The sequence below is a fragment of the Apostichopus japonicus genome, chromosome 8 (genome assembly GCF_037975245.1).
Source record: "Apostichopus japonicus isolate 1M-3 chromosome 8, ASM3797524v1, whole genome shotgun sequence".
Taxonomy (NCBI): domain Eukaryota; kingdom Metazoa; phylum Echinodermata; class Holothuroidea; order Aspidochirotida; family Stichopodidae; genus Apostichopus; species Apostichopus japonicus.
The window spans coordinates 41,566,811-41,592,392 of NC_092568.1; the positions used below are offsets into that span (position 1 = coordinate 41,566,811).

The 25,582-nt window shown below is 36.8% G+C and overlaps 2 protein-coding genes across 6 annotated transcripts in view; one reads left to right on the forward strand and one right to left on the reverse strand.

The window, feature by feature from the left end:
- Positions 1-16,016, reverse strand: part of LOC139972052 (77 kDa echinoderm microtubule-associated protein-like) — a 68,373-nt gene extending 52,357 nt beyond the window's left edge. For 4 of the 5 annotated variants that reach the window (XM_071978936.1, XM_071978935.1, XM_071978933.1 and 1 more), the window contains exon 1: positions 15,855-16,016. In XM_071978936.1, coding sequence (XP_071835037.1) covers positions 15,855-15,903 — 49 coding nt within the window. In that variant the 5' untranslated portion in view covers positions 15,904-16,016. Of the gene's footprint in view, positions 1-11,208; positions 11,661-15,854 lie in introns of those variants that run through there. The other variant, XM_071978934.1, reaches the window with a different exon arrangement.
- Positions 2-24,016, forward strand: LOC139972056 (heparan sulfate glucosamine 3-O-sulfotransferase 1-like). Its single transcript, XM_071978949.1, has 3 exons — positions 2-1,526; positions 18,658-19,201; positions 20,891-24,016. Exon 3 carries the CDS (start codon positions 21,783-21,785, stop codon positions 23,049-23,051), a length of 1,269 nt encoding a protein of 422 aa, XP_071835050.1. The 5' UTR covers positions 2-1,526; positions 18,658-19,201; positions 20,891-21,782; the 3' UTR covers positions 23,052-24,016.
- The last annotated feature ends 1,566 nt before the right edge of the window (positions 24,017-25,582 follow it).

Consider the following 25,582-nt stretch of genomic DNA (forward strand, 5'->3'; position numbering starts at 1 on the left):
TCAAAATGATCAGAGGAGATGTTTATACACGGTAGATATGACAGCCGTGGATCTGCCTCCATGACTCACATAGTGTACAATAATAAATCAATTCCCTCAGAGAAATGGAGCGTACAGAGTCAGGGGGTCTTACTTTCTTGTTCTATTCCCCATCGGTATGGAAAAGTGAAGAATGAGTTAAGCTGTCTGGTAAAATTATCCAACACGGGCTTGACCGTCGCCGCTGCTAATAGAGTCTTAAGGTTTAGAGCTGTCTGGGATATTTATTTCAACAAATCATGACACGTCATCATCCAAATATGTAGTCTCCTTAAGATAGACCCGGAGGAGTTTTGACAGTAATGGAGAAAGAAAGTGGTGTTATCTTCTCTAGATGGCTCAAATCCAAATGGAATGTGAGAGGCTGAGAGAAGAACTGTATATAACTGGTAGTAAGTATTAAACTCTGAACACACAGATTATGCAGAGGATAAAATAACTATTTCAGAAGATCAGGGTTGGTACGCAACAAAGAGTTAAAATTTAATGTACTGTAGCCTCAAACAGTATTATAACACACAAACGTATCAGTTCCTGCGCAAGTCAAGAATTTATTATCTGTGGATGTCTTCATTTGTCGTACGCACAAGATCCAGTACAATTCCTTTTTGAGTGTACACTCTTAAAGCACCAACATTGTCACATCCAGGCATGAACAAGTGTTCCAACACACCTTTTAACTGCTAGCTAGCTTGTTACAAAATGACATACACTTTAGTACATCACCATTATAGAAACACAACAGATATTAATTCCTGTCAATATATTCCACGAGTAATCTAAACATGATGATCCTTGGTTGTCAGAATATTCATGCATTTCTTTGATTACTACAACGATTGAATTACATACGCAGTGTTGCTCTCAATGCTACTGCAGCAGCTTCAGTATTAACTATTCACTGCGGTAGTAACAAACAGACTCTAAAGAATATATGCAATGCATAAATTACCAAAACGAATGCTGTTCTTTAAATTCCGTGAATAAAATTAGTTTGTAGTGCTGACAAGTGCTTTGATACAGTTCATACGTAGAGCTATAGAACGTGAACTGAGAAATCCAGTGCTGTTTGTCTAGTACAACTAAGGCAGCGCTACATGTAATACTAAACATAACATTTCAGTTGTGAAATAGAATTATAGGCCGAATTGACAGAATCAATATTAATACCAGCCTGCCAGCAGATTTCTCTTTAGCCTTCTATAGTAGCTGTACTAAAGATCGGACTGGCTGTTATGGTGGCTACTGTATTGTTTATTAATAAACTGTTACCATTCCACACTGTATATATATGCATCAATTCTGCACTACAGTCACCCATTTCATTCATTCAGTGTTTACAGCAAGTGCTGCTACATACTGTGATATTACAGTTACAGGTGATGCATGGGGTGTTATGGGGGTGTTTGTCATGTACCAATGTATTATTCAGCAGGACAGTGTGGAAAAACCATTAAGATACTTTAACAATGAATACCAGCATGATGGTGAGTATCAAGTTCTACTGTAAATTATTAATTTGAGTTGATCAGTGCTATCTGTGATCTGTATGCTCTCATACAATTACATCACAAAGATGCCTCCTATGATTGTTGTGTACATAATGTCTATTGAAATGAGCAGAAAGCATAGATCTATCTTAATTCTTTGTTTTGCTATACAATGAATACTACAAAATAGATTGCAAAAGCATAGTATTTAAAATGTCATAATAAGGTTGAGACAAGTTCATGCATACAGTACAAGGAAACAGGAAATGAACATAATGGAGATTTGAAGGGGTTAAAGCAGCATTTTGCGTTTGGCTGCTTTTTTCCACCTTTTTAACATGTGCATCGATTTTTTTACATGTATCAATCATAAAACAGCAAACTAAGATACCATCCAAGTTTCACCCTGCCAAGAGCGTTAATTAGCGAGTAATTAACGATTTATATCGATAACGAGTAAAAGTGTCCTCGACAAAGTTTTCATATCTCCAAATCCACTAGTTTGAATTCCACCAATCAGTGAATAGTATGTTTATTCATGAGCATTTTGCGTTTGGTCGCCGTTTTCTACTTTTTTGACATGTCCATCGAGTTTTTTACATACATCAAATCACAAAACAGCAAATTAAGATATTAGCCAAGTTTTTCCCTGCCAAAAACGTTAATTGGCGAGTAATACACATACAAAATTAAATCGCATTCAGTTCCCAAACCCACTAGTTTGAATTCAACCAATCAGAGATGCAGGTTTAGTTATGAGCCATTGCTAAAAATAGATTCAAGACTTTGCGTTGGTACAATCAGGTTGTTATGCAACTCTCCAGTACAACTGCCATATAGACTGTACACAAATCAAGCGTGGTGTTATATTAAGTATCTGTCAATGACGTTCGTAGTGTTTAAATATTCATATTATGGGCGAGGTTTATTGGGTTCCCAACGGAAAATATCTTGGAGAACAACAAAGATGAAAGTTGCAATTTTTTCGACTTTTATGCCACCATTTGAAGTAAAATATAAATAGATAAGCTAGTTATGTATGTCGTTATGGCATAGTGGAGTCAGTGAGGTTGAGAAATATCATAGTCGAGGACGCAAAATGCTGCTTTAATACAGTAAGGTGAACAGATGTGAGGGATATGTGTCCACACATCTACATAGCACCTCTCTCCAAGATTACAAAGTGCTTGAGGAAATTCCATTGTCTTAGGTTCTAGGAAATAAGATATGATTTTAACAGTTTTTTTTATGAAAGGCATTAAAGACTCGTCCCAAACCACCCTCTGAAAAAAGTTAACTTTCCGTTGCCTGCAAGTTAAGGTTTTTAATTGTCCAGGCTACAAAATGTCTATCGCTGATATGTACACTGTGTTGTGGGTATTGACGGTAGCTGCATGTATTGACACTTTTGTCTAATTACCAACAGTAGGGAGCTGTGTGTGTATTTTCTGGGATCGATGGTGGTGTCTATCACTTCTGTTACACCTCATTCGATCTCGGTCAGATTACCGGCAACAGACGTTTCTTTGTGTGTGAGTCGTCAATCCCTTTAAGTTGTCCAGTAGAGGAAGCATAATGCACATCTGAAGAACAAATATTTCCAAACAGTTGAAACTACTGATAAGACACAGGTGTATAGACTTCTGAATGGCACAGTACCATCTCGTCCATTTTGACACTTCTCGATGTCAAAATTGACCAAACTCATCCACAACTCATCCCTTACCCCCTTATTTTATAGCTTAACTGGCACAGACAATCTCGTCCGCTAGGCTGGTCACAAAAGCATCATCCCTCCCGGACCGAAACTTGTCCGCCGCAAAACTAATCGGATTAGCGACTTAATAACAATGAGTAATTTTGGTTTGAAACATTTCAATACCTGAGAGTGATTTCTAACATTTTATCAGGAAAATTGGGTTATGTTTCGCGTAATCATGAAGCCCCAGGGAGAGTCTGTAATGTCTCTCAAATTGTTCGTCGAGTTCCTGGCAGCCTAGCATTGAAATATAATTGTTACTCTATAGCAACGGTGGTTAGGCAGGCATACTTTTTAATCTACAGTACAGTTGTAGCCTTGTTATAGGTCAGGTAAACTAACTAAAGCGAAGCGCAGAGTAAATAAAGTGATTGGAAAACGGTACGAAAAAGAAAGATGCCTTTCCATGCATTAAATAAACACAAAGCAGGCTAGCACATACAGATCATTTGCCCATGATGTCTTGTATACTACTAGGCCCATATTTTGTTGGTGCAATATATTATTCAGTCAGCCATTTTTAGATTTTGAAGAATTGGAGGAAAGAGGGCAGTGACCTTAGAGGGGGGTCATTAGGGGCGAAGTGCAAGAATGAGCGCAGTGACCTTAGAGGGGGGTGATTGGGGGCGAAGTGCAAGAACGATACCAGATCTTATACTCTAGGGTAGATCAGAGTATGTATGTCTGTAGGAGACAGGTACAAGGTGAAAATGATTTAAATTACTTTATCAGACTAAATTTATCAAACGGCCCTTCTCCTATTCCCAGGAGGCAGGAAAGGATTTGGGAGGGATCCGAGTAGTTGTCAGGATTCACGTTTAAATTGTTTCATATCAGCTTAATGCAAATTCCAACATATGCAGACGATAATGTCACTCATAGAACGTTAGTTATCTCTGCCTGTATAGAACCACAAAGCTCTATAACAACAGACAGGGTCAATTATATTGTATTTTATTCCTTCATTGTAAATTGTATGTTCTGTACAAGCTTCTATTGTATGTACTGTACAGGCTTATATTGTATGTACTGTACAGGCTTCTATTGTCACTATGTCTGTTTATTTTTATATTTTCACACCATCTGGCTTATAAGTCATGTTACTTTCGTTACTTTGAAGGTCAGAATCAATATTCTGACACAACAATGATGGGTGCTTTGATATTTAGCTCTCATATGCTTCATCAAATATCATATATGGTTAACACATATTGACTTTGATCATTGACAGTAAACCCTCAGGGTCAAGGGTTATTTATTTGTTCCTTTTTAAATAATATTTAAATTTTAAATAATTTTTAATAAGATTTCATTTGCACAAGGTACAAACATGAACGTAGTAAAGACTTCATGAGTGATAAATGTTTAGGATCCCAGTAGACTTGGTTACTCTGGTACTGCTGGTTTTACTCTTAATAACTGCATGTAGAAGTATCCTGTATTAATACATCTTATAGCCTGATTGACATCTACTGTACCGCAGGGTAAATATAATAATATACGGAAGGTTGCTAAAACCTGACCGACCAATAGACTAAAACACTGACTAAAGATCTCATCAATGTTATAGACTTACTATTAATGTAACATAGCTTTGGTTCACTTGTACATTAAGCTAGGTATGAGGTGAAACAAGAATCTATTGATTTAGAGATTTCAGTTTACAATTAAAGCCATAGAGTTTGGGAACTAAATGTAGATGTGTTGTATGAAATTGAAGTTTTATCAACTCTTGCAACAATACAAATTAAGCTGTGTGGCTGCCATGGGGGGGGGTTGTTATACACCACCTCCATTTGATAACCACACAAAACATCAAAATGCAGTAATATTAGCAAAACCTTGTATTAATAACAGACCTAATTTAGGCTAAATTTGACTCAAAATACAGGTTTTACCAGCTAAAAGCTGTTCACTGTTGTAATGGTGAGGACCTACAGATCTCCCTCCCTACATGGTGAGTTGGTTTCAACAACCCTGGAGGGCTACACACCCCACTTTGTACACCCTATTTGCCCCTGAGTTGCATTGCTGTAACTACAGTACTTGTATATGTAATGCTACATTAGATATCCTGATGCTGATAGCATTGAGTATCCCATATGCAACTGATAGTTTTGTTTACATAATCATATGCATGCTGTAAACTTTGGCTTATAAATGCTTATAATTTACATCTTACAATTTTAACTACCTTTCTTTTCCTTAATATCTACTGTAGCCTATCTGGCTGTCAATGTTCACAAGACTTCTTTTTTTTTTTTGCCTCATGGTTTTATCCAGTGTTATCTCCTTGCCTCATCTCATCTAGCATTCTGTCCTCACAGAGGAGATGCATGCAGACTCTCTTTCTCTTACCACAGTGAGATGCCAAAGCTATTATATCTCAGATGTCTCATAACTGAAGCAGGTAGAAGGAAAGGCTCACAGTTGGAGGGGGGGGGGGGGGAGACAGAAGACACGCAACAAACTAGAAACAAGAGAATCTATCTGACAGTGTTTGACAACTTCAAAATAATTGGCTCAGTATCGTTTGCACCTCGATGATAACGATGTGGGAAGACAAACATTTTGATAACGGTAGTACGCTGGTCAGTTACTACTAGGAGAGCATGTCACTATTATTGCATGTGTATTGTAAAGACTAAGGTAATAACTAACAGATTAAAGGCGAGAGAGATAATCAGCCTCTGATGGATTGAGAATATAAACTCACAGAATTACGGAATGCTGCTATCTCATCAGTTAACTTTCAATTTCATAAACAATGTCACTAGACTACGGAAGATGAAATTGCTGAGCATGAATGCATACATTTGATGACAAAAGTGTTCCAGAAAATGTGGTTTAGATTGCAACCACGTTGTCTTACAGTATACTTGAGCATTGGCTGATACAGAATCTAACAATGTCACATCGCTAACCAAATATTTTACATCCTATGTGGCATTTATCTATAATTCTGGAAGGAACACATGTATGCACATAATTTGATTTTAGATATGCTATATTTAGTCATTATTGGTCTTTATTAGTGGTCACTCCTTCATTCACAGAGTTACAATACTGAATAGTGTGTAGATTGAAAGTGCAAATCAGCAGAAGTGCTTGAAAGATGCTCAGATTGTATTGTCATTGTGTGTGGTTAGTTTGAATAAACTATCATGTGATGTACTCATTTTGAAATGCGTGGGGGGGGGGGGGGGGACAAGAAACCGAACAACAACATTTATGATTTAAGATGTCAGAAGTAAGAGTGATCCTTGATATTCCTGCATTAGATACGAGATAAGAGATGAATAAGAGCAAGATGGCTATGGAGGATAGTTGGATATATATTCAGTAGAATGTAGGAGAGACATTGTTAAAGGCTTAATAAGAACTGACCTATTCATAGTACAGGAGTGAAGAGAAAGTAAAAGTTTTAAAGCAAAGAGACAACTCAGGAACTACACAATAGTTTTAATACTACAAAATCATTGTACCGTATCTCGCTTCAAACACCATAGACAAAACTAATGAGTAATGACCTAATGTTTATGTTCAGAAGGACATTCAGTAGTACATTAAAACACTCTGCCATAACTTCAGTTCACTAACTGTATTGAACTTTAACATACCTGTACAAATTTTCCAATGTTAAAAATCTGAGAAGGTAGCTAAAACATGATTTCAAATTATATTCCACTACTGTAGTTCAGTAGTGTAGAGTATGTTACATGTGTTAAATACAGATACTTGACAAGAATGAATACCATGCTATCAGCTACATACAATAATTTGTCATGGCAGGCCTGGCATTATACTAAATATTTGCTAATTAAGCTTCAATCTTGTGAAAAGGTCTGTAAGACTCCTTAAACTTGCCTAATTTGACCATTTGACAATGTGAACAAGTATCTGGTGACCTTCTGAACATAACATCAAATTATTGAAAAATAATGAACAATATTGTTATAAGTTGCTTCAAATTTAAAACATGTCTTTGGAACCCATTTTGGATCCTTATGTGAAATGTATCAGAAATGCCAAATTAACGGGGAAAAACAAGGTCTGTGCTTGGCAGTTTAAACAGTGGGAATTCATATATATATTTAATGATAGTACAGTAATGAAGCTTAGACTTTAATGAATAACACAACTTATGAAAGTCTTTTGCCGATTGAAAACACTAACTACTCTACCAAATATTCCAAACCTAACCTGGTTTGGATACTTATGAGCGATGAACTTACCTGTCATCTGAAGAAGTAAAATACAGAAGGCTAGTTTATACCAACGGTCAAGATACACAAAGATATTGACAGCTCTATAGAATACACAACTAAACACTTAGGGTCAATGATTGAGAAGGCAGAATGATTGGTGATGACACTGGTCAGTCAACAGGGGAGGTCAGTGTCAAAGGTTACAAGGTCACTCTAGAAACGGTAGAGTGAGGAGACAGGTAAGTCAGGAGCAAATTTAATCCTTCAAACCAGCAAATTAGGCTTTAAGTATGACAGATGTTAGTGTTAGCCTTTTTATTAGACATGTCTAAAGTCTACTTGTATCAGAGATCTTTAACTAATCTTAATCATTTTAAAAGCGATTTGAAAACACATATTTTCAAATGTTTAATATGAACACTTTCTACTTGTAATGTAATGTAAATATTTGCTCTTATGTTTTTAATTATTCCTTTTTATTCTTTGTATTGCTATTTTTAGTTACCTGGTGCAATTTTATGTATTGTTTGATATCGTTTAGGTATTTATTTCTGTACAGCGCTTTGAGATTTTATTGGGAAGCGCTTTATAAGTAGCACATATTATTATTACTTGTAACATTTGTTAATTGATGTCATGGTAACTTGATCTCATCCTAGAAATGTAAGTATTGGTTTAATACAAAACCATCCAGGTTTGATCTACAATAGTACTTTTCAAATGCAGATTTGTCCAGAGCAGGGGCGAGCTCTGGGGACAATGATGGTACCAGACCCCTGTCAGCACTCTTCAATTTTCCTCAAATTTATTTTGAAAATTAGCAAACACTTTTCTTATCCCATATTTCCCAGGACCCCTATTGTACTATTTCGACCCCTTAATTGACTACGGGAACTTGATGTGGCCCCCTGACTACTGTTCTGTCAGACCTGAACAAATAAAAACATTTGCAATCATCAAATTTAAATTGTGGGAACTTGTCCCCCACTACTTCTTTTTTCCCTAGAATGTACTGTCCCTCCCCTGTCTTCTTCTTCAGCACCTTTACTACAGTGAAACGCCTGTCTCTCCTATGCCTATCTTATTTATAGTGCAGTGTCTCTCTGTAGCGGTTCAACACACAGTGGTGCACTACAGTGTACTGGAGAATGTGCTGCTATTCCAAACATTCCATTCTGAGGTATTGTCTACAGCATGGAATGGGTTACAGTGTCTATTTTTACACTTAGTCTGTAACAATCTTGTTAGCATAGATTGGGTTCCCACTAGTACAAGGTCTTTAAGACCCAGCATGTACATCAGCAGTACTGCAAACACACTCACTATTAAATATCTTGTTAGCATAGGTGGGTTCCCACTAGTACAAGGTCTTTAAGACCTAGCATGTACATCAGTATTGCAAACACACTCACTATTGAACTGTTGACCATTCCTTCCCATCAGGTTAAACCCTCATGGATTAACTTGAAGGGAATTTTACTGAAATGCTCTCTGATTCAATCATCTTGTGAAGCACGATGTGCATTCTACGATAAAATGAGATTGAAACCCTGACTCCAGCTGGAGATAGTAACGTCCTATTACAGTATGATATATTCCATCATATGGAAGTTTAGTATGTACTGTAACTTGGGATACAGTATACAGTACTACTACTACTGTACCTAGTGTGTAATAATAACATGTTTCACTCTACAATATCATAGAAAGGAATGAAAAACTTGAATATAAACAGTGCACACTGTTCTTTATTATGTTAGATTTGTTCACATGTTGGATTTAATTGACTTTTATTTAACATGTCTAATAAAGCTAAAGCTAATGAAAAGACAACACTATACAATTGTCAGTAAATCTATTAAAGCGAGCAAATCGGTTCTCTGGTTTAATTAATGTTGTGCATATAACTGCAAATAGACCCAAATATACTCTTAGTTTAACTGTTTTGAAATTTGAAGTTTTCTCCAAACCAGGGTTGCTTTAGCCTTTCAATAATAGCTACAGTATTTGAACACAGAAAAACAAGTTAAATTGCAGACGTAATTTAATTTTGGTGAATTTCGCAATGTACATTTAACACATAAATCAGATACGATTACAATGTAAAATATATGTATATATATACCAGAACTAACATCATAGTAGGGTAAGCAATTTCATCTTTACAAATATACCCATGTAAGAAAGGCTTTTGCAGCAAAGCAAATCTCAGATTTTAAATTGCTTGGAGATTTAGCAGCCAAAAAGTTTTTTTGTCTCCTATGTTCTAATGTGGTAACCATGTTTGAGAATGAGGAGGGGACAAGGTGAATGGGTCAGTTCTAAATCTGACTAAGAGGTCACCAGATAAGACACTGGGAAGTGAGAGTACTGGAACTCTGAGAAGACAGGTAAGTTTCTAGTGATGTGAGTTTACTGAGCCTGTAAATACTAATTCCCCTGCATAATTGCATCCATGTAACATTGGTCTATGCTACACCACACCCAAACAATATTTCACTAAACACACAATGTACAAGAAACTAGTACTGTAACATTTGCATATATGTAAAGAACATATAATCTGATTTCATGGCCATATGAGACATGTATTTACTTAGTAATATTTATGGCAAAATCTCATCTCTAGTCTCCAAGTTGAAACCTCAAACCACATATTAGAAGGAGAATTGCTAGCTAAAATGGGTACTAATTTCAACATTTCCTTTTTTTTGTCTTCAATTTTTTTATGTTTTACAAAACATACTGAGCCACAACAAACATGGTATGGTCAGGCCACCATCATCTTTATCAACTATGTATCAAATATTACTTCACCCAAACTTAATTGTAAAAGTTCAACTATTAATTTCTATTTAAATTCTATGGAATGAGGTTCTATCAATGAGCTAGCAGACACCTGGCACTCACCATACAGTATATACTGTACCAGTGAAAATCATATGGTCAATGCCCTTTGGAGACTTAACATATTGAGAAACTAAACATATATGTTCTTTCACTGATGCTGGTGATATGTACTTCCATAATATAAATCCTTGGCATGTTTAACCATGTAACCTGAGAGCTACAGTACCTGTAAATCCAAACAGACATGCACGTCACTTGATTTAATGTTATTTAAAGCAATGCTCTCAGAAATCAATATTTCAGGGCAAGGGTATTGTTACATGTGAATTCACAGGCTTATCAACTTTTATCAGAGTGCCACACCTCAGATAAAGCTATTTCTCCTCAAATACACAGAAAGATTTGTTGTCAAGTTTCCGCTTATCTGGCTTTAAGTCACTGAACTTTTTGCTGAAAATACGGGAAAATGTTAAGTCTTTGGTGTATAAATCATTGTTCTTTACATCTTTATGCTTCTCTAACAATTAAGGCAGTTTTGATGAGCATTTTGTTATAAGAAACCAGACAAATCATTGACTGAAAATAATCTGTTTTTCTTAAATTATGTGCCTATTGACTATGACCCTAATGTATAAACTACAAAACTGTTCTTTTAAGTATGTTGCTATTATTAAACTTCCTTTGATTTCATTTTTTCTCTAATCACCAACAGAAAAAACAAAGTGATGTAATCTGTTTTGTTTGCCTCATAAATTATTCAAATCTACAATGCTAGTTAACAGAGCATTATTACTGCCAATAAGCTCCCAATATTTGATCTTTCACAGAGCTAACCTGACCAAGAGGTAATGTAACACCTTACCTTGTTCTTTTGAGTTTTCCTCCATTTTTTTTCTCCCAGTAATATGATTGATCAAGATCTGTCTGCCTGTCACTCCAAAAACTCCGAAGCGATAGACAATATTTTCTTGCAACCAGACGATGCTGTTTATGTGAGAGTTTCTTTCTGTCAGTCCTTTACAATTCTACTGTACTCGCAGGATTACACACCATTCGGTTCAGGTACGATCTCTCTCTCTATATATATATATGCCTACTCACAGTCCAATAAAAGCAGGAGAGAATCTCAAATTAAACTGAGATAATATATGCCTACAGGTATGACAGTTCATAACACAATTACTACTAGATCACGGCAGCAACATTAATCCACTGAGTACTTAGAAAGTTATTAACTTAGGTCAGTTGACCATTCATAAATCATGAAAGGAACTCAAACAAACTGAAACCACGGAAGACTCTACCTCACACTACAGTCTTGTTTAACGTCTATCTATGGACAGTAGACACCAATGCACACAAGTAGCAGGGGATAGGCTTGGAATTTTAAATGAAGGCATCGGGCTGTAATGAAGCCACAAAGATATTTCTTTACGCTGGTGTCATTCAAGTGTGAAGAATAACCTGTAAGTCAGTTATTATGGGTCTGGTGAGATCCATTATTTGCCTATAACAAAAAAATTGGCTATTGTGGGTGTTCAGGAATTTTGTTGCAAACTCATAGTTTACTGTGTAAACAATTGAAACCTGTCATTGAAGAAGAACACTATAGAAGCAAAGAATATGAAAATTGAAGGACACCGCTCCCATACATAAAATTAGAGTCATTTTTCTCATTTATATTAACCTTGAATTTACAGTCTATTTATGTTATAAATTGGCAATTTACAATATAGCTCTTGCTACAACTGGGGAAAAAGATCTTCAGCAGTTCAGTCCATCCTCCACCCCCACCTCCACCCCCACCAGTTTTTGCGGAAAACTGGGTTATTACAATAAATCAATGAAATTAATTAATCTTGATTAGAGCAGCAATTAGACTGCTAAGGTCAAAGACTGATAGAAAGTTTGAAAGAGAATGTAAGAGCATGAAAGAGAGGGGGTGGGGTGGGGTGCAGGGGGAGGAAGAGACTGCACAGATGGTGAGCAGTGACAGGTCTCACTATTCCCTCATGTCACAACTCACAAGCTCAAATTTCTACATTTCCATGTGTTTTCATAAATATGCCATGATACTTAACACTATACCAAATTTCTTGCCAACCACGTTCATATCAAAGGTAACATTTTAATCCGGAAAAAAAGTACTTTCACGGCTGATAAAAGTTCACCGGCAGATATATACTGACTTAGAACACAACATTCATTTTCACAGTTCATCTATATCTATAATATTAATGTAAATTATTACATATTCGAATTTTGTTATTTGATGTAGGCAAACAAATGAAATATTAGTCACACTATAAACACTCATTAAACCTTATTCATTTCTCACCAACATAACAACAAAGTTCTGTAATTACTTGAACAATCAGTCAATGCAAATACTTTTCTCATTTTGTACATTTACCATGTATGGAGGGCTTTAATGAAATATATACTGTATACTCTGTTCACTAAATGGGCAGTTGTACTGTGCTTTACAAGAAAACTTGTGATTATAATAATAATAAATTAGATTTATAAAAGCGCCTTATCATGAAAAACAAACCTCAAGGCCCTGTACAAGATAACAAATAAAACATCATGAGAATTAAAACATACAAACAACAAAAGAACAAATTAATCACTAGTAAAAGTCAGCAATATAAATATGAATATGGAAACATTTAAAAATTAAAACAGTTCGTGGAAAGAGTTTCAAAGTGAATATTTCACAATGGGTAAACACAATTAATCAACATAAACTAATATGTTGTATAAAGGTGTTCTAATATTGGTACAAAAACAAGTGTAATTTTAAAACAAACATGCCTGAAGGACTGGTTTAAGCAACAAAAAGCAAGGCTTATGTAATGATTACAGTACATTGAGATTCAAATTCAACTGTTTTGTATTTAATATTTAAAACGTAGTAATGAATTAAAACAAAGCCTACCATTGAACCCTGCTATGCCCGTCCCTATAAGTACATTGCTCAATATGTTTGTCGTCCTGAATTCATTCTTAGATTCTCTAACAGAATGTGTGAGTGTTGTACAGAGATAGTAGAAGCAAGGAAATCAGAAAAAGGTAATGTTCTAGGGGTAAGGTTGAACTAATTAATTTATTCTCCTTTGCTGGACCAATCAGCAAAGTCTCTGCACTAAAGAAATGCAAGCTTTAGGGCAGGGATTAGATGGTTTAAATTCCACATTCCAGGCTCAATTTATTACAAATACTAAAAATACATATTGGTAGCACCATAGTACTTCAATACTGTACATTATAGGAAACTCAAACAGAGTTACTGATATCACAAATCTGCTGAAGAATTGGTCCCTGATACCAGAGTTGTTAAAGATGTTCATAACCTGCCCCTTAGACTACTGTTTGACTGACACTTCTCTGCAAACCTCAACATTATCAAAGATGCAGTGCTCAGAGATCTGAGACAGTCCTGCTTACTCCAACCTCCAGTTCATAGTTTGTATAGTAGTACCCAAGAAGTGTTTTGTTTTTCAAGAAGTTAAGTTTGTGTAATTTAGGGCCCTGGTTTACATTAGACTAAAATGGAGGTGGGGCGGGGGAGCAGGGAGGAACAGACCTTACACTCCGTGTTAAATTCATGATGTAAATGCTGCTTGGGGTTAATTTGGGATCCGCAGTGAACTTTAACTTCCATATTTGTTTGTTAGCCTGGGCGTAATTTGGCACAATAGCAGCACTGGCATTAGTAGCAGTGCTGCACGTTACAAGGCAAAAAGAAGCCAACTGAAGGAAATCAAAGTCCTTTGATATCTAGCATAAGTAAAAATTCCTCTTTTGTGACTTTTATTATATTCTACTAATAACTCAGAATCTACACAAACAGAGGCTTGTCAATGCCCTGCAAAATGAAAGGCCAGCCCATGTATAAGGAACTTTGTTATGTGCTCAGCCTTCTTGTATGTGAGAATATACATAATAATGAAAACAACGTTCACATGATCACATGGCTGGGTCAGCCACACTTAACTACCAATGCACAATACCTTCCATCATGAATAACAAGGCAGTGCAGACTATCACAATGTGACACAGAGCTCTCCACCAAATATTGATGAGTGTATAACTGTACATTGACGTGAGAGATCTCTATACTTCTTTAATACTGTACACAGGGCGTCGCAGACGAGTGGCCCAGACAATGGACAGTTTAGGACTACTGTAGGTTTGCAGGCTCAAGTCTTGGCCAGATCATTATGATGTTATGTGTCCTTGGGCAAGACACCTAATCTCTATTGCCATTCTCTACCCAGGTGTACAAATGGGGACCTGCCTGTGGGGGGGGGGGAGGGGGTGAGGACTTGTAACTACAGTTGTGTGCACTAGTTTGTGGCTGCTTCCCATGGGAAGTCTCCAAGGCGACATGTTGATTTGGCACATTGTCATGTCCTGGGATTGATTGTGGTTGTACAAAAATACAAAATGCTTAATTTTGATCACATTATTAACATTTTAACTTCTCAATACAAAAACTTTACATCAGTAAATTGACCATGGGGATGATCACTGAAAGAAAACAGTTGTTTGTTAAATTCTGGTTTTCATATCTTTTAATTCAAGTTGTCTATATTACATTCACCTGACTTATGGGAAATGCCTTCCAGAGTGGGTGGAACCTTGACGAATTAAATTATAAGTATTGCAAAATACGTTGACTGCAAACTATGAGTGTTTTACAAAGTGATTGTGATGTTTTACATAGAGGAATAATAAGTTTGGTAACCAAACAGAACAAGAAGTCCGACTTCCACCGACCATTAGATATAGTAAACAAAGCGTATGCTATGGTAATTGGTTCTGCCGTTAGATTTTACAGTAACTTAGACCTAGGGTAGTAGCCTAGGCCACCGTCAGGAAGACTAGAAACAAGACCAGTTAAGTTGAACTCTTTGAGAAGTTGAGAAGTTTAGTTAAGGCTGCACTTTATTAACATTTACTTAGCCCTGGACTACTGTAAGTTAGGCAAAGTACTTCATTAACCACTAAAACTTTTTCTAGCAAGTAGGCAGTACTTAGCCTAATGAAAGACCTAAATTGTGCAAGTTTTGGGTGACATTTAACTAAACAAATCTGGCCTTAGAATCTAGTTTGAATGTCAACGAGAGTTCTAACAAAGTTGCACATCTATCATCAATAATATATAATATTGCATCAATTGGCTGGACTATTTGTAGGAACTAGGCTAGTTCCGCGAATATGGATTACTTATTTGCGAAGAACAAACAAACACTGCGAGGGTAAATCTAACATTGTTTGTAAACTGAAGTGGAAAAATTCTATGGTTAGGCTAATGTACTGTAGGCTTACCTGACAGATTCTACCTAAAACATGGTCTAACGTTACCTATCATAGTTCATACTATTCGATTGCCTAATAATCAGTGACCTCTGTTTGTAGGAATTCCCAAGCAAGCTAACTTCCAGTTTCTTTTTAATTGAACATTAAATCTTTTCAAAGTTGTTAATTATTTTGCCTTACCGTCTAATCCATTATGTAAAAGATCATCTAAGTAATTATACGCGTTCATGGTTACCGGTCACTGCCATTATTATTACCATTCTTCACGGTCTATCAATTCACTGCATGATGAACGTAGTTAGTGCATGTGTATGACCTTGAGAAGCGACGGGCGAGACATGTGGGCATATATTGTAGCACAGTAGGAAGTGTGTTCAAAATGCCGATCCGATTGTTCATGATCCGATTATGTTATTGGCACAATTAGTAATTTGGAAAGCATGGCATAGTCCCGTACATGGCAATGGGAAGGTGAAAGGCCGGGTACAACAATAGAAATGGGTCCTCAAAGGTGTGTCATAATTCACTCAAGCTCAATTATGGTTTTCACTTGGATGAGATTTTTGTTTTTATATTTGGCACCTGTGGCGTCTAGAAATGGCTCTCTCAGGCTTTCCCTGTTGATCGCAGGGTTTTGTTTCAATTCCCAATTTGGTGGGCATCGGGTGATCTGGAGAACGTAATAATTTTGCTGAACAGTATTCAAGACATAAAACTTGTATTCAACCGATTGATGGTCATATTTTTCGGCCCCAGGCACGGGCCCCGGCCGGATAGTATGATACGCCACTGCTTTAGTTGTATATGCCTACTGCTAATGGACGGTAACAACGAGAAGTACAATAAGCGAGAGTATGGGGATACACTTCCTTACCGAGCACGGGAGACATCCAATACACCAATCACCGTACTGATGTAGTAGCAATCTCCATTTTCAATGAACCGCTATGAAATTACTAGTCTTGTTACTAATCTTACGAATAGAAATATGAAGTTGGGCTAATACTTTTGCCTCTGATCGATGCTTTAGGAACCCTTATCCTCTTGTAAGGTCAGATTGACAATCAAGTCCGAAACCGGACTTTCTGAGTTTGAAGGGGACACAAAACTCTGGTCTTTTAACATGTGGATTCTTTGTACGCACGCATGATGGTGGCACAGATAGGTGACGGATGGGGATGGGTAGTCTGAACATGACTTGGGGGGGGGGGGCTCGATCCCCATGTGTCCAGCCTGCCTACGGGCATGACGATAATCAATGCAGCATATGTCATCCCGTAGGTCAGATCTAGTTATCAATTTTTTGCTTTGTCTCAATGATGTTTCATGACATATTAAGGCCAACCTTTTTTATAACAATGAAAATCTCATGAAAGCTGCTGCAACGGGCCCGACATTGACCAATGGTTGGGTACGGTATATTGAATTCAAGACTGGAAACCCCAGAGCGAATACTTAGAAGCAAAATTGGGGTTCACTCGGCATGAACTTTACATATCTGCCAAGTCTCATTACTAGGCTATGTTTGAGCAATAATTCAACTGGGGTCGGGAATGGAGAGGCCGTCTTCAAGTGACTCGGGAATGCATTGTTCTTGTAGCCCTCGTATTTTTTGTAGCTTACACGCATTTATTAATTGTTATTTGTTTATTATGAAAAAGTTGTGTATAACATAATAATTTCAAAGAATCACTGATGGGCCAAGTTCCTTAAGTACACACCCCTTAAATTCCTACTGTTCTCTCACATTATTTTTTTAATGTTTTTATTTTGTGGGCGAGAATAAGTAGACGGCATCTTTAATATAAGGTCAATTTTCGGACATCGTATTGAAAAGCGTCGACCTTTCCGTCTAGGTAAAGTCTAATTTAAAGAAAATTGAAAGTGACAATTTCAGAAATATCAAATTGTGAATTTCAGCAAACAGTAAACGCTTGAATATCAGGCAAAGTGAATGTGTCAATTAACGAACAGGTAATTGTGCGAATTTTAGGTTGAAATGTGTGAGTTTAGCCCTTCACTGCATCCGCATATAACAAGCCTAAAAGCAACAGATTCCATTTACTTTCCTTATCCAAACCGCACTAGATCCAGAAGAGGATGTGACAAACCAGAGGATGTGACAAAGTAGAGGTCGCTATATTACTTTGCAAAGTTTGTAATAATTAGACGATATAATCGATCAAATAGTTACAGTATACGTTGTGTATCATATATTTATAATAATATATTGATGTATCTTTAGTGCTAAGCATTTCAAGACATGTTATGTTGACTACTCAAACGAATCATATTCATATATTCATATTGCTAAGAAGGAATATAATTGTTTTTCACGAGACATGGCGCAACTACCACCAAAACCTGCCAAACGGTGGTGTGTGTATATAAGGACCATCCACTTGTATGTCGAAGAAGAATTTCTTTTTCTCAGGATTTTTGAATCGCTCTTCTTTTTGTTTCTATTCAGTTGTATTGGCATCGCAAAAAAGTCTACTATACTAATCTCTAATTATAATGACGTCGTACCAATTCGTAGAGATGCATTCCGTTACAATTACCTATGGAAAATTTAAGGTGCCGTCAAAATGAAGATCTTTCACAGTAATTTTGCTGCAATATATCATTTTCCCGCAAAATGTTAAAATGATAACATCCTGATGCAAGCGTTATTAACTATACGGTTGCAAAATGTTGAATTGACGAGAATAAAATAGTGATGAATTTATCATAATGCTGGAAATTCTTAAATTGATGATATTTCATAAAAAACCATTTTGACGAGTATCATGAAGTAATATTTGACATTTCTTTATATACATAGAATTTATCATTTAAAAAGGGCATTTTATTACTGGTAGGCCTATTATGATGTAGAATGTCTCTTGCGGTGCATAGGTATAACGTAAGTTTTGTTATGCAAATGAGTCTATTGACAAATTTATCTTATGCTTTGTTTTAATCCATTTTTTTTTTTTTTTAGGATGAGGGGTTCCTGAATATTGATAAGAGACGTCAAATACTGATGACAGTTCTTTCTTTTGACTGTTGTTCTTTTGTATATAAGGATTAAGTGTCGATTATAATGTTGATGAGGGAGGTCAAATACTTGTTCTCAACCTATTCTCAAATCTTTGGACTTAGTTATTTTTTGCTGTTTCAACCATCTGAAAAGTTTCGATTTAGCTAACGTTTGCTGTTTTTTCATGTGAAAAACTTCGGACTTGGTTAAGTTTGTTGCTGTTTGCACCATATGGAAAATTTGGACTTTGTTAATTTTGTTACGGATTCGTTGATCTGAAGTCTTTCAATTTTGACATGATGACTTCTCCATTGCAACTTTGACACCTCATAAATATGATTCTGTGCGTCGACGACTGCAGCGACTGCGTCGTCAACATGCAGTGCCTTCAGACTTTAAAAAAAGAAGATACAACCATTGGCCGTGTCCGATATGGCAGTCACCTTCACCAACTTTATCGCCATTACAAGAGATGCAAGACACAGCAGGTTGCAAACCGTAACATGTGAGTAACCTATGTTTCATCTCGAAGGCAGTAGGCACGTGCAATTACATAAATGTGATTGCAATTGAGTCAATTCTTCTTCTCTTTTTTCTTCCTTTTATTTCAAGTTTACTTTTCTTCATGCATTACATATAAGTTAATTTTACAATAAATATTGTATAATTAATTAAAAATATCCTCAAAATATATATACATAGGCCTTTTTACATAAAATGTTCTCTTATTTACATTATTTGCCTCAGGTGCTTAGATGTAAAATGGTGATACTTAGAAGCACTTTTTAAATCAATTTTATTTAGCTTTTTCTTAGATGAAATTCACTAACTTAACGTGGTTCTTTGAGAGCTTTTGAGCTGCTTGTGTCATAAATTCGTGATCAATTGGTCTTAGTGTACTTCTCTGAAGAGTGTATTTTCATCAATACTTCATTGGTGCTACTGAGCTTATTGCTGAATTCCACACAAGACACATACTGAAATGGGTTCTGACTTGCAGCATGGCTTTCACCGTTTCAACCTTCAGCTGAGATTTTCCCTGAGTTCTTTAAGTCATTCATGAGAGGAAACACCCTTTCTCCCGATGCATTACTCCTCGGAATTTTGTTTTTACAATTATTTTACTAATAATTGGAATATTTTCGAAATTCCTGAACATTTTGACGAATCGGTGACATTTTCGTGGACACTTGTTCATCGGGGACAGCACACTTATTCGACCTCTGTTCATGACTCTCTGCTAACGAATAATAGATGGGATACACCACGCTAGCGTGCATTGCATACAGCGCAGAATACAACTCACATTACTACGTGAAACTAAAGAATTGAAATATTTATAGGCATTGAAGACTCGCCCAAACCGCGTGCCACGCTCTGAAAAATTAAACTCTCCGTTGCTTGCAAATGACGGTTTCTTCTTGTCGCTGCAAAATGCAGACAGTAATGAAACGTGAAACATGTCTAATTACCGACGGCAGCAAGCTGTGTGTGTATTTTCTAGGATCGATGGTGGTGTCTAACACTTCCGTTACACCTCATTCGAAACTAGGTCAAATTACCGGCATGAGACGTTTCTTTGTGCGCGAGTCTTCACACCCTTTAATGAATATATACACTTAACCATAATTACGTGTATATATATATCTAACGTAACTATTAACACATGAGCGAACTTCGTATTGACCAGAAGAATAAGGAATCTCAGTAATTATTTACAATAACGTTACTACATTAACTTCGGTACAATACTATTATAAAGAGTCAAGAGGGTGTCCAGCAATTGGTCAATAGTGACCCCCCCCCCCCCTGAGGATGTAGAAGTAGTACCAAGCTCTGCATATTCAAAATTTCAGCTCACCACATTTCCTTATCATACTGGCCCTGTTTTCGAAAATGTTGTAGCCTTTTTCAACTGCTTTTTCAACTTAAAGCGTTACTCCGTTTACCAGGGCTGGTTATTTTCTGTAAAGTATGTCCAGTTGTTAAGTAGTCCACATTTTACTATACAGATGCCTTGACGGACTGTGCGACATCAGAAGAAGAAAAAAATTCTCTTATTTTATTTACTTAATTTTATTCCTTTTATATCTTTAATTCTGCCTTTCTTTAACTTTATTGTATTTTTATTTGTACTTATTTAAATACTCTTATTCTCATTCAGATATCTATCTTTTTTGTTTTTGATTTACAGACTTATCGAGACGACGCAGGAGTAACTAAATATGAACAAAGAAAATCAGTCTCGTGAAAAAATTAAGACTTCGGCATATCATGTTTGGGGTTCAAGATTTCTTGAACTTATCAGCATACCCCACGCATAGCCAATGCGAGGATTGTTATGTACACTGAATAGATAGTTATGCATTCGTTGAGACTTTTCGCAAGCATGTGTTAGAAGATAAAGGTACATGTATTTTTTTGCATTGTACTGGTACTGCTAACCAGTGACCCGTGGTAACGGTGTGATATATTTGTAGCTAGAAGGTTATGTTTTTTCACGGTATATATATATGCTATTGTGTATATGTATACACGTTGACAATACCGCTTTACGTGCACTTCACTCTTTAACACTATACCTATACCTGAAGTTACATGTACACCCATGGACGTTTGAAGATTTTAATGCGTATATTTGACGAACTGAGCAATCAAAGTTTGAAGAATTTATTCATATTTCACCCTATTTAATATTTTAGAAGCAATCACAGGAGTATATGAAACAGTTTCCGGGAATAGCAAGACTTTTCTGTTTGAGAATAAAATAGCGATTGGTGAACTATTTTTTGTTTAAAGTGATCACAGGATATTACACCTCTTTGAACATATCGATGCAACGTGTTGTTGATATGGCATTTGGCAGAGGAACTGTAAGGCCCATATAGGTTAATCGCTATGGTGATTGGAGGATCACGTGTCACAACGAGTCCACGTTATTGGACATTGAGGACGATCAGTAATTGCCACTTTCTCGATAATCTCACCGGGTCCAGGCTATTGATTTGCTGTTCTTACGCGAGCCACGACCCTTTATAACAGGAACTTTTACGTTTCGGGATCACACACACACAATATCTTCCACTATGGCAGTCAACACGAATATCAAGTTTATATTCATTTGGATGTTATTTTTATTGGTATTCGGCATAGGAGTGCAATACTACTACGAAAAGTATTACTCAGTCCAACGAATTTACGCAAGCCTTGGACAATTCAAACAATCTGACCGCGATGTACATATTAATGTAGTAACAACGACAGCAGCAACCAAATCAGACATTCACATTCATGTACCTCGTCATCCCTGGCAGGGTAATAAATCGACAGCAAGAAACACTGCAGGCATTAATGAGTTACTGATTAAGCCCACTAAAATACCATCCAATTTGTTAAACCGCATGGATAAAACAACAAGAAAGAAATTTCTTATCAATCTATCAAAATGGCAAAGGAAGTCCAACTCGACACATGAAACTAAGGCAGCCGCTGAAGATGGGAGGTTAGTCGATGCGTACGAAGTGCTAAGGAGTATGGGATATTCGAGCAGACTACCAGATGTGATCAACATTGGGGTGAAGAAAGGGGGCACTACTGCTCTAATGTTTTATTTGAAGTTTCACCCACAAATACAAACTTCTCTTGATGCTAGGGAAGTTCACTACTTTGATTGGAAGTACAAACATGGCCTCCGTTGGTACGAATCCCAGATGAAGATAGCCCACAGTGATCAAATAGTCTACGAGAAAACACCGCGGTATTTCGTTCACGATGCGGCAGCACACCGAATTCACCGCGATCTCGGTGATAATATGCTATTTTTGCTCTGTGTTCGAGATCCTGTGTCTCGCCTCATCTCTGACTTTCATTTCACAAAGCATATTAGATCATCTAAAAAATGGAAGAAAACGCAGACGGTCCAAAGCGAAGGGGAAAGGTTTATTCACACGGTAACTAAACCTAGCGGCTCATTAGACTTAGAAAATCCATTCATATTGACTAGTAATTATGCACTTCATTTTAAACGCTGGTTGAAATTCTTTCAAAGAGATCAATTTTTAATAATCGATAATTATGAAATGATCTCTAATGTGTATCAGACTCTTTTACAGGTGGAATCGTTCCTCGGTTTGAAGTCTTTCTTTAAAAAAGAAATGTTTTATAAATCTCAACGAAATGAGACTTGTCTACGTTTGAAATCTTCAAATACCTGTCCTCCAAGGATCGGTTCTAGCATACTTCCGAAGCCGCGGGTATCCCATGAGTTGGAAGAACAACTTCGGGATTATTATCGGCCACACAATCAAGAATTTGAAAAGCAAACAGGGAAGACGTTTGCTTGGACACATTTATGACTATATGAAAATTATAGATTAAAAGATTCACTACATAACCACAAATAAGTTCATGCTGTTTACTATTTGGATCTATTTTATATAAAGACTCGTGAAATTCTAATTGAAGTTCATGTAATTTGGCAACTATACAAGAAACATCGTGACACTGTAAAGCCTACTTGTTATATAATTATAAAGTCTATTACGTAATTTCTTTCCATATTTTCTTGCTTTCCCTTGTCTTAAAACTGTTAAAAGGCTAACGAACTCCAACAAGTATAGCTCACATGAATCGTTCTGAAATGCTATACTGATGTTCAGGCTCACGAATACCAGTTTCACGAAATATGTATATAGCAGCGAGTTCACTGTACTATGGAAGTACTTTGAACCAGCATTTTATTTTCTCGGAAAGTTTGACCAACCTACCCGCACATTAGTTACAAGATTGTTAGTGTTATATCTTCTTGGATATGTTTCAATCGAGTGAAGTTTATTAATGAATTCTAGCGATCGGATCCTCAGAATTTTGTCTCGCCCGTACACTTTTCATAGTATAGTCTTCACGATCATTAGTATAATGGTCCCAAATTTTAGCATGCTAAAAGGTAAAACAAAACAGGTAAAACAAAACATAGAAAAAACATAGAAAACATAACGTTTTCAAAAGCATAGATTCCATCAAGTTCTGATTCTCCAAATAAGTTCCAGACCAAATTGAAATTATGTATGTAAAAGAAAAATGCCTCAAGGATAAAGTAAAATGGTTGATGGAGTTTGAGCATACGAGACCTTTATTTGACTTTCTAGTTTATCTGAGGATTTTTTAAGAAAGTTTAAATGTGAACTGTTACTTTTCTAAAGTCAAGCTCTTAATTACATTGTTAGAAAATTGTAGTTTGTCGAATATGCAAGACAGAATTATCAAAATCATCTAGAATTGTTGCTTTGATTGGTCAATACAAATAATGAGATAAATGTTACACTGTAAGTTTGCTTTCAATTCCAGGCACGTATCCAGGGGGGGGGGTGTTGGGGCGCGCGCCCCCGGGTAAGAAAGAGAGGAGAAAAAAAGAAGAAAAATGGGAAGAAAAGATAGAAGAAAAGGGGATAAAGAGGGGAGGAAGGAGAGGAAGGAAAGGGGAAAGAAAAAGAAGAAAGAGAGAAAAGGAGGGAATAGAAGATGGACGCCAAGACACCGGGAAGAGAAAGAGGAACAGTTATAATTACAACACTGATCCCTATTATACACACAGGGTATCGTCATTATCATTTCGACCTCGGTCGACCGTTAGCATCATGAGGGGTAGGATAAGTTGGTCGGACAATAACCTGGCATCGAGATTTCCAGTCATTTCTGTCTACCATAAGGGTTGCTAGCTAAGACGTATTTTCAGCCCCACTGTCCTCTCGTAGGAAATGCAGGAAGGTTTTACGCCTTGCACCTGGGATACCATGTTTTGGCTCCCAGAGAATGAACTTGTTGGCTGCTTCTTCTGGGTGTCGGTGGTAGGGACCATCTGCTCCAAGTCTTCGTTCTCTGATTTTCATGGACACCCAACCTTTGGAAGATCGCCATAAAGCTGTGTGTTGGGTATCTTCTGTTTCCAACTAATATCAAGGGCAGCCCTCAGTAATCTTGTGTAACAACCGTATATGTTACTTTCCAGATGCTTGGTAATAGTCCATGTTTCAGAACCATATAGGAATACTGGCTCAACTAGAGTCAGAAAAACATTGACTTTTGTTTCTCTATAGGGAGTCCCGACTTCCAGATCTTACTTAGCTTGTTGACAGCTTGCCATGATTGGCCCTTGCGTACATGAATGTCCTGCTTGGTGGTTGCTATCCAGGTTGAAGCTCATGTAATTTGTTTTCTTGGAATTGATTTTAAGTCCAACCTTCTCAGCCTCTATTTCTAGTGCAAGAAGAAGTTATTGGGCCTGTTCAGTAGTATCTGATAGAAGTGCCAGGTCATCAGCAAAGCCTAGATCTGTGATGGTCTGTTTCTCAGATCTCCTGGCTTGCCTTGGTTTGATTGTGAATCCAAGTTCCTTGGTTTTATCAGGAGGGATGGCTTGACGGAGGCAGTAATCTAGAACTACAATGAAGATGAATGGAGTGAGTGCATAGGCGTACGGGACCATTTCAGCTTGGGGGGGGGGGGGAGACACTTTTGTGCCCGAAAGTTCCCGTGACACTATCTAAGCGGAGCGCCACCATCGGTTGGCGCGTATCGTACAAGAAATTTTTTGGCCAAAAATGCCTCTCAGATTGTCGGAAATGGCCCTTTTGAGGCCTTGCAAGTTGCATCTAAACATTCTTTATTTTATAATCTCACGATTTAGAAATTTACACTTCCCCAAAAATTTTGTAAATTAGAAGAAGAAAAAATGGTAACATCACTTTGAAGGGGAAAAATAGGACAGTATATTTTTTAAGCTCCTATTTAGTTATTTAGTTACCGTATTTATTATGTTAACACAGTACTCAGCTACCTCCAGAAAAACATATATTGTTCAACGACACGTAGGCGGGATAATGTCGCT

Coding starts and splice junctions, on each gene's coding strand:
- LOC139972056 (XM_071978949.1), top strand. CDS start 21,783: ATGGCAGTCAACACGAATATCAAGTTTATATTCATTTGGATGTTATTT.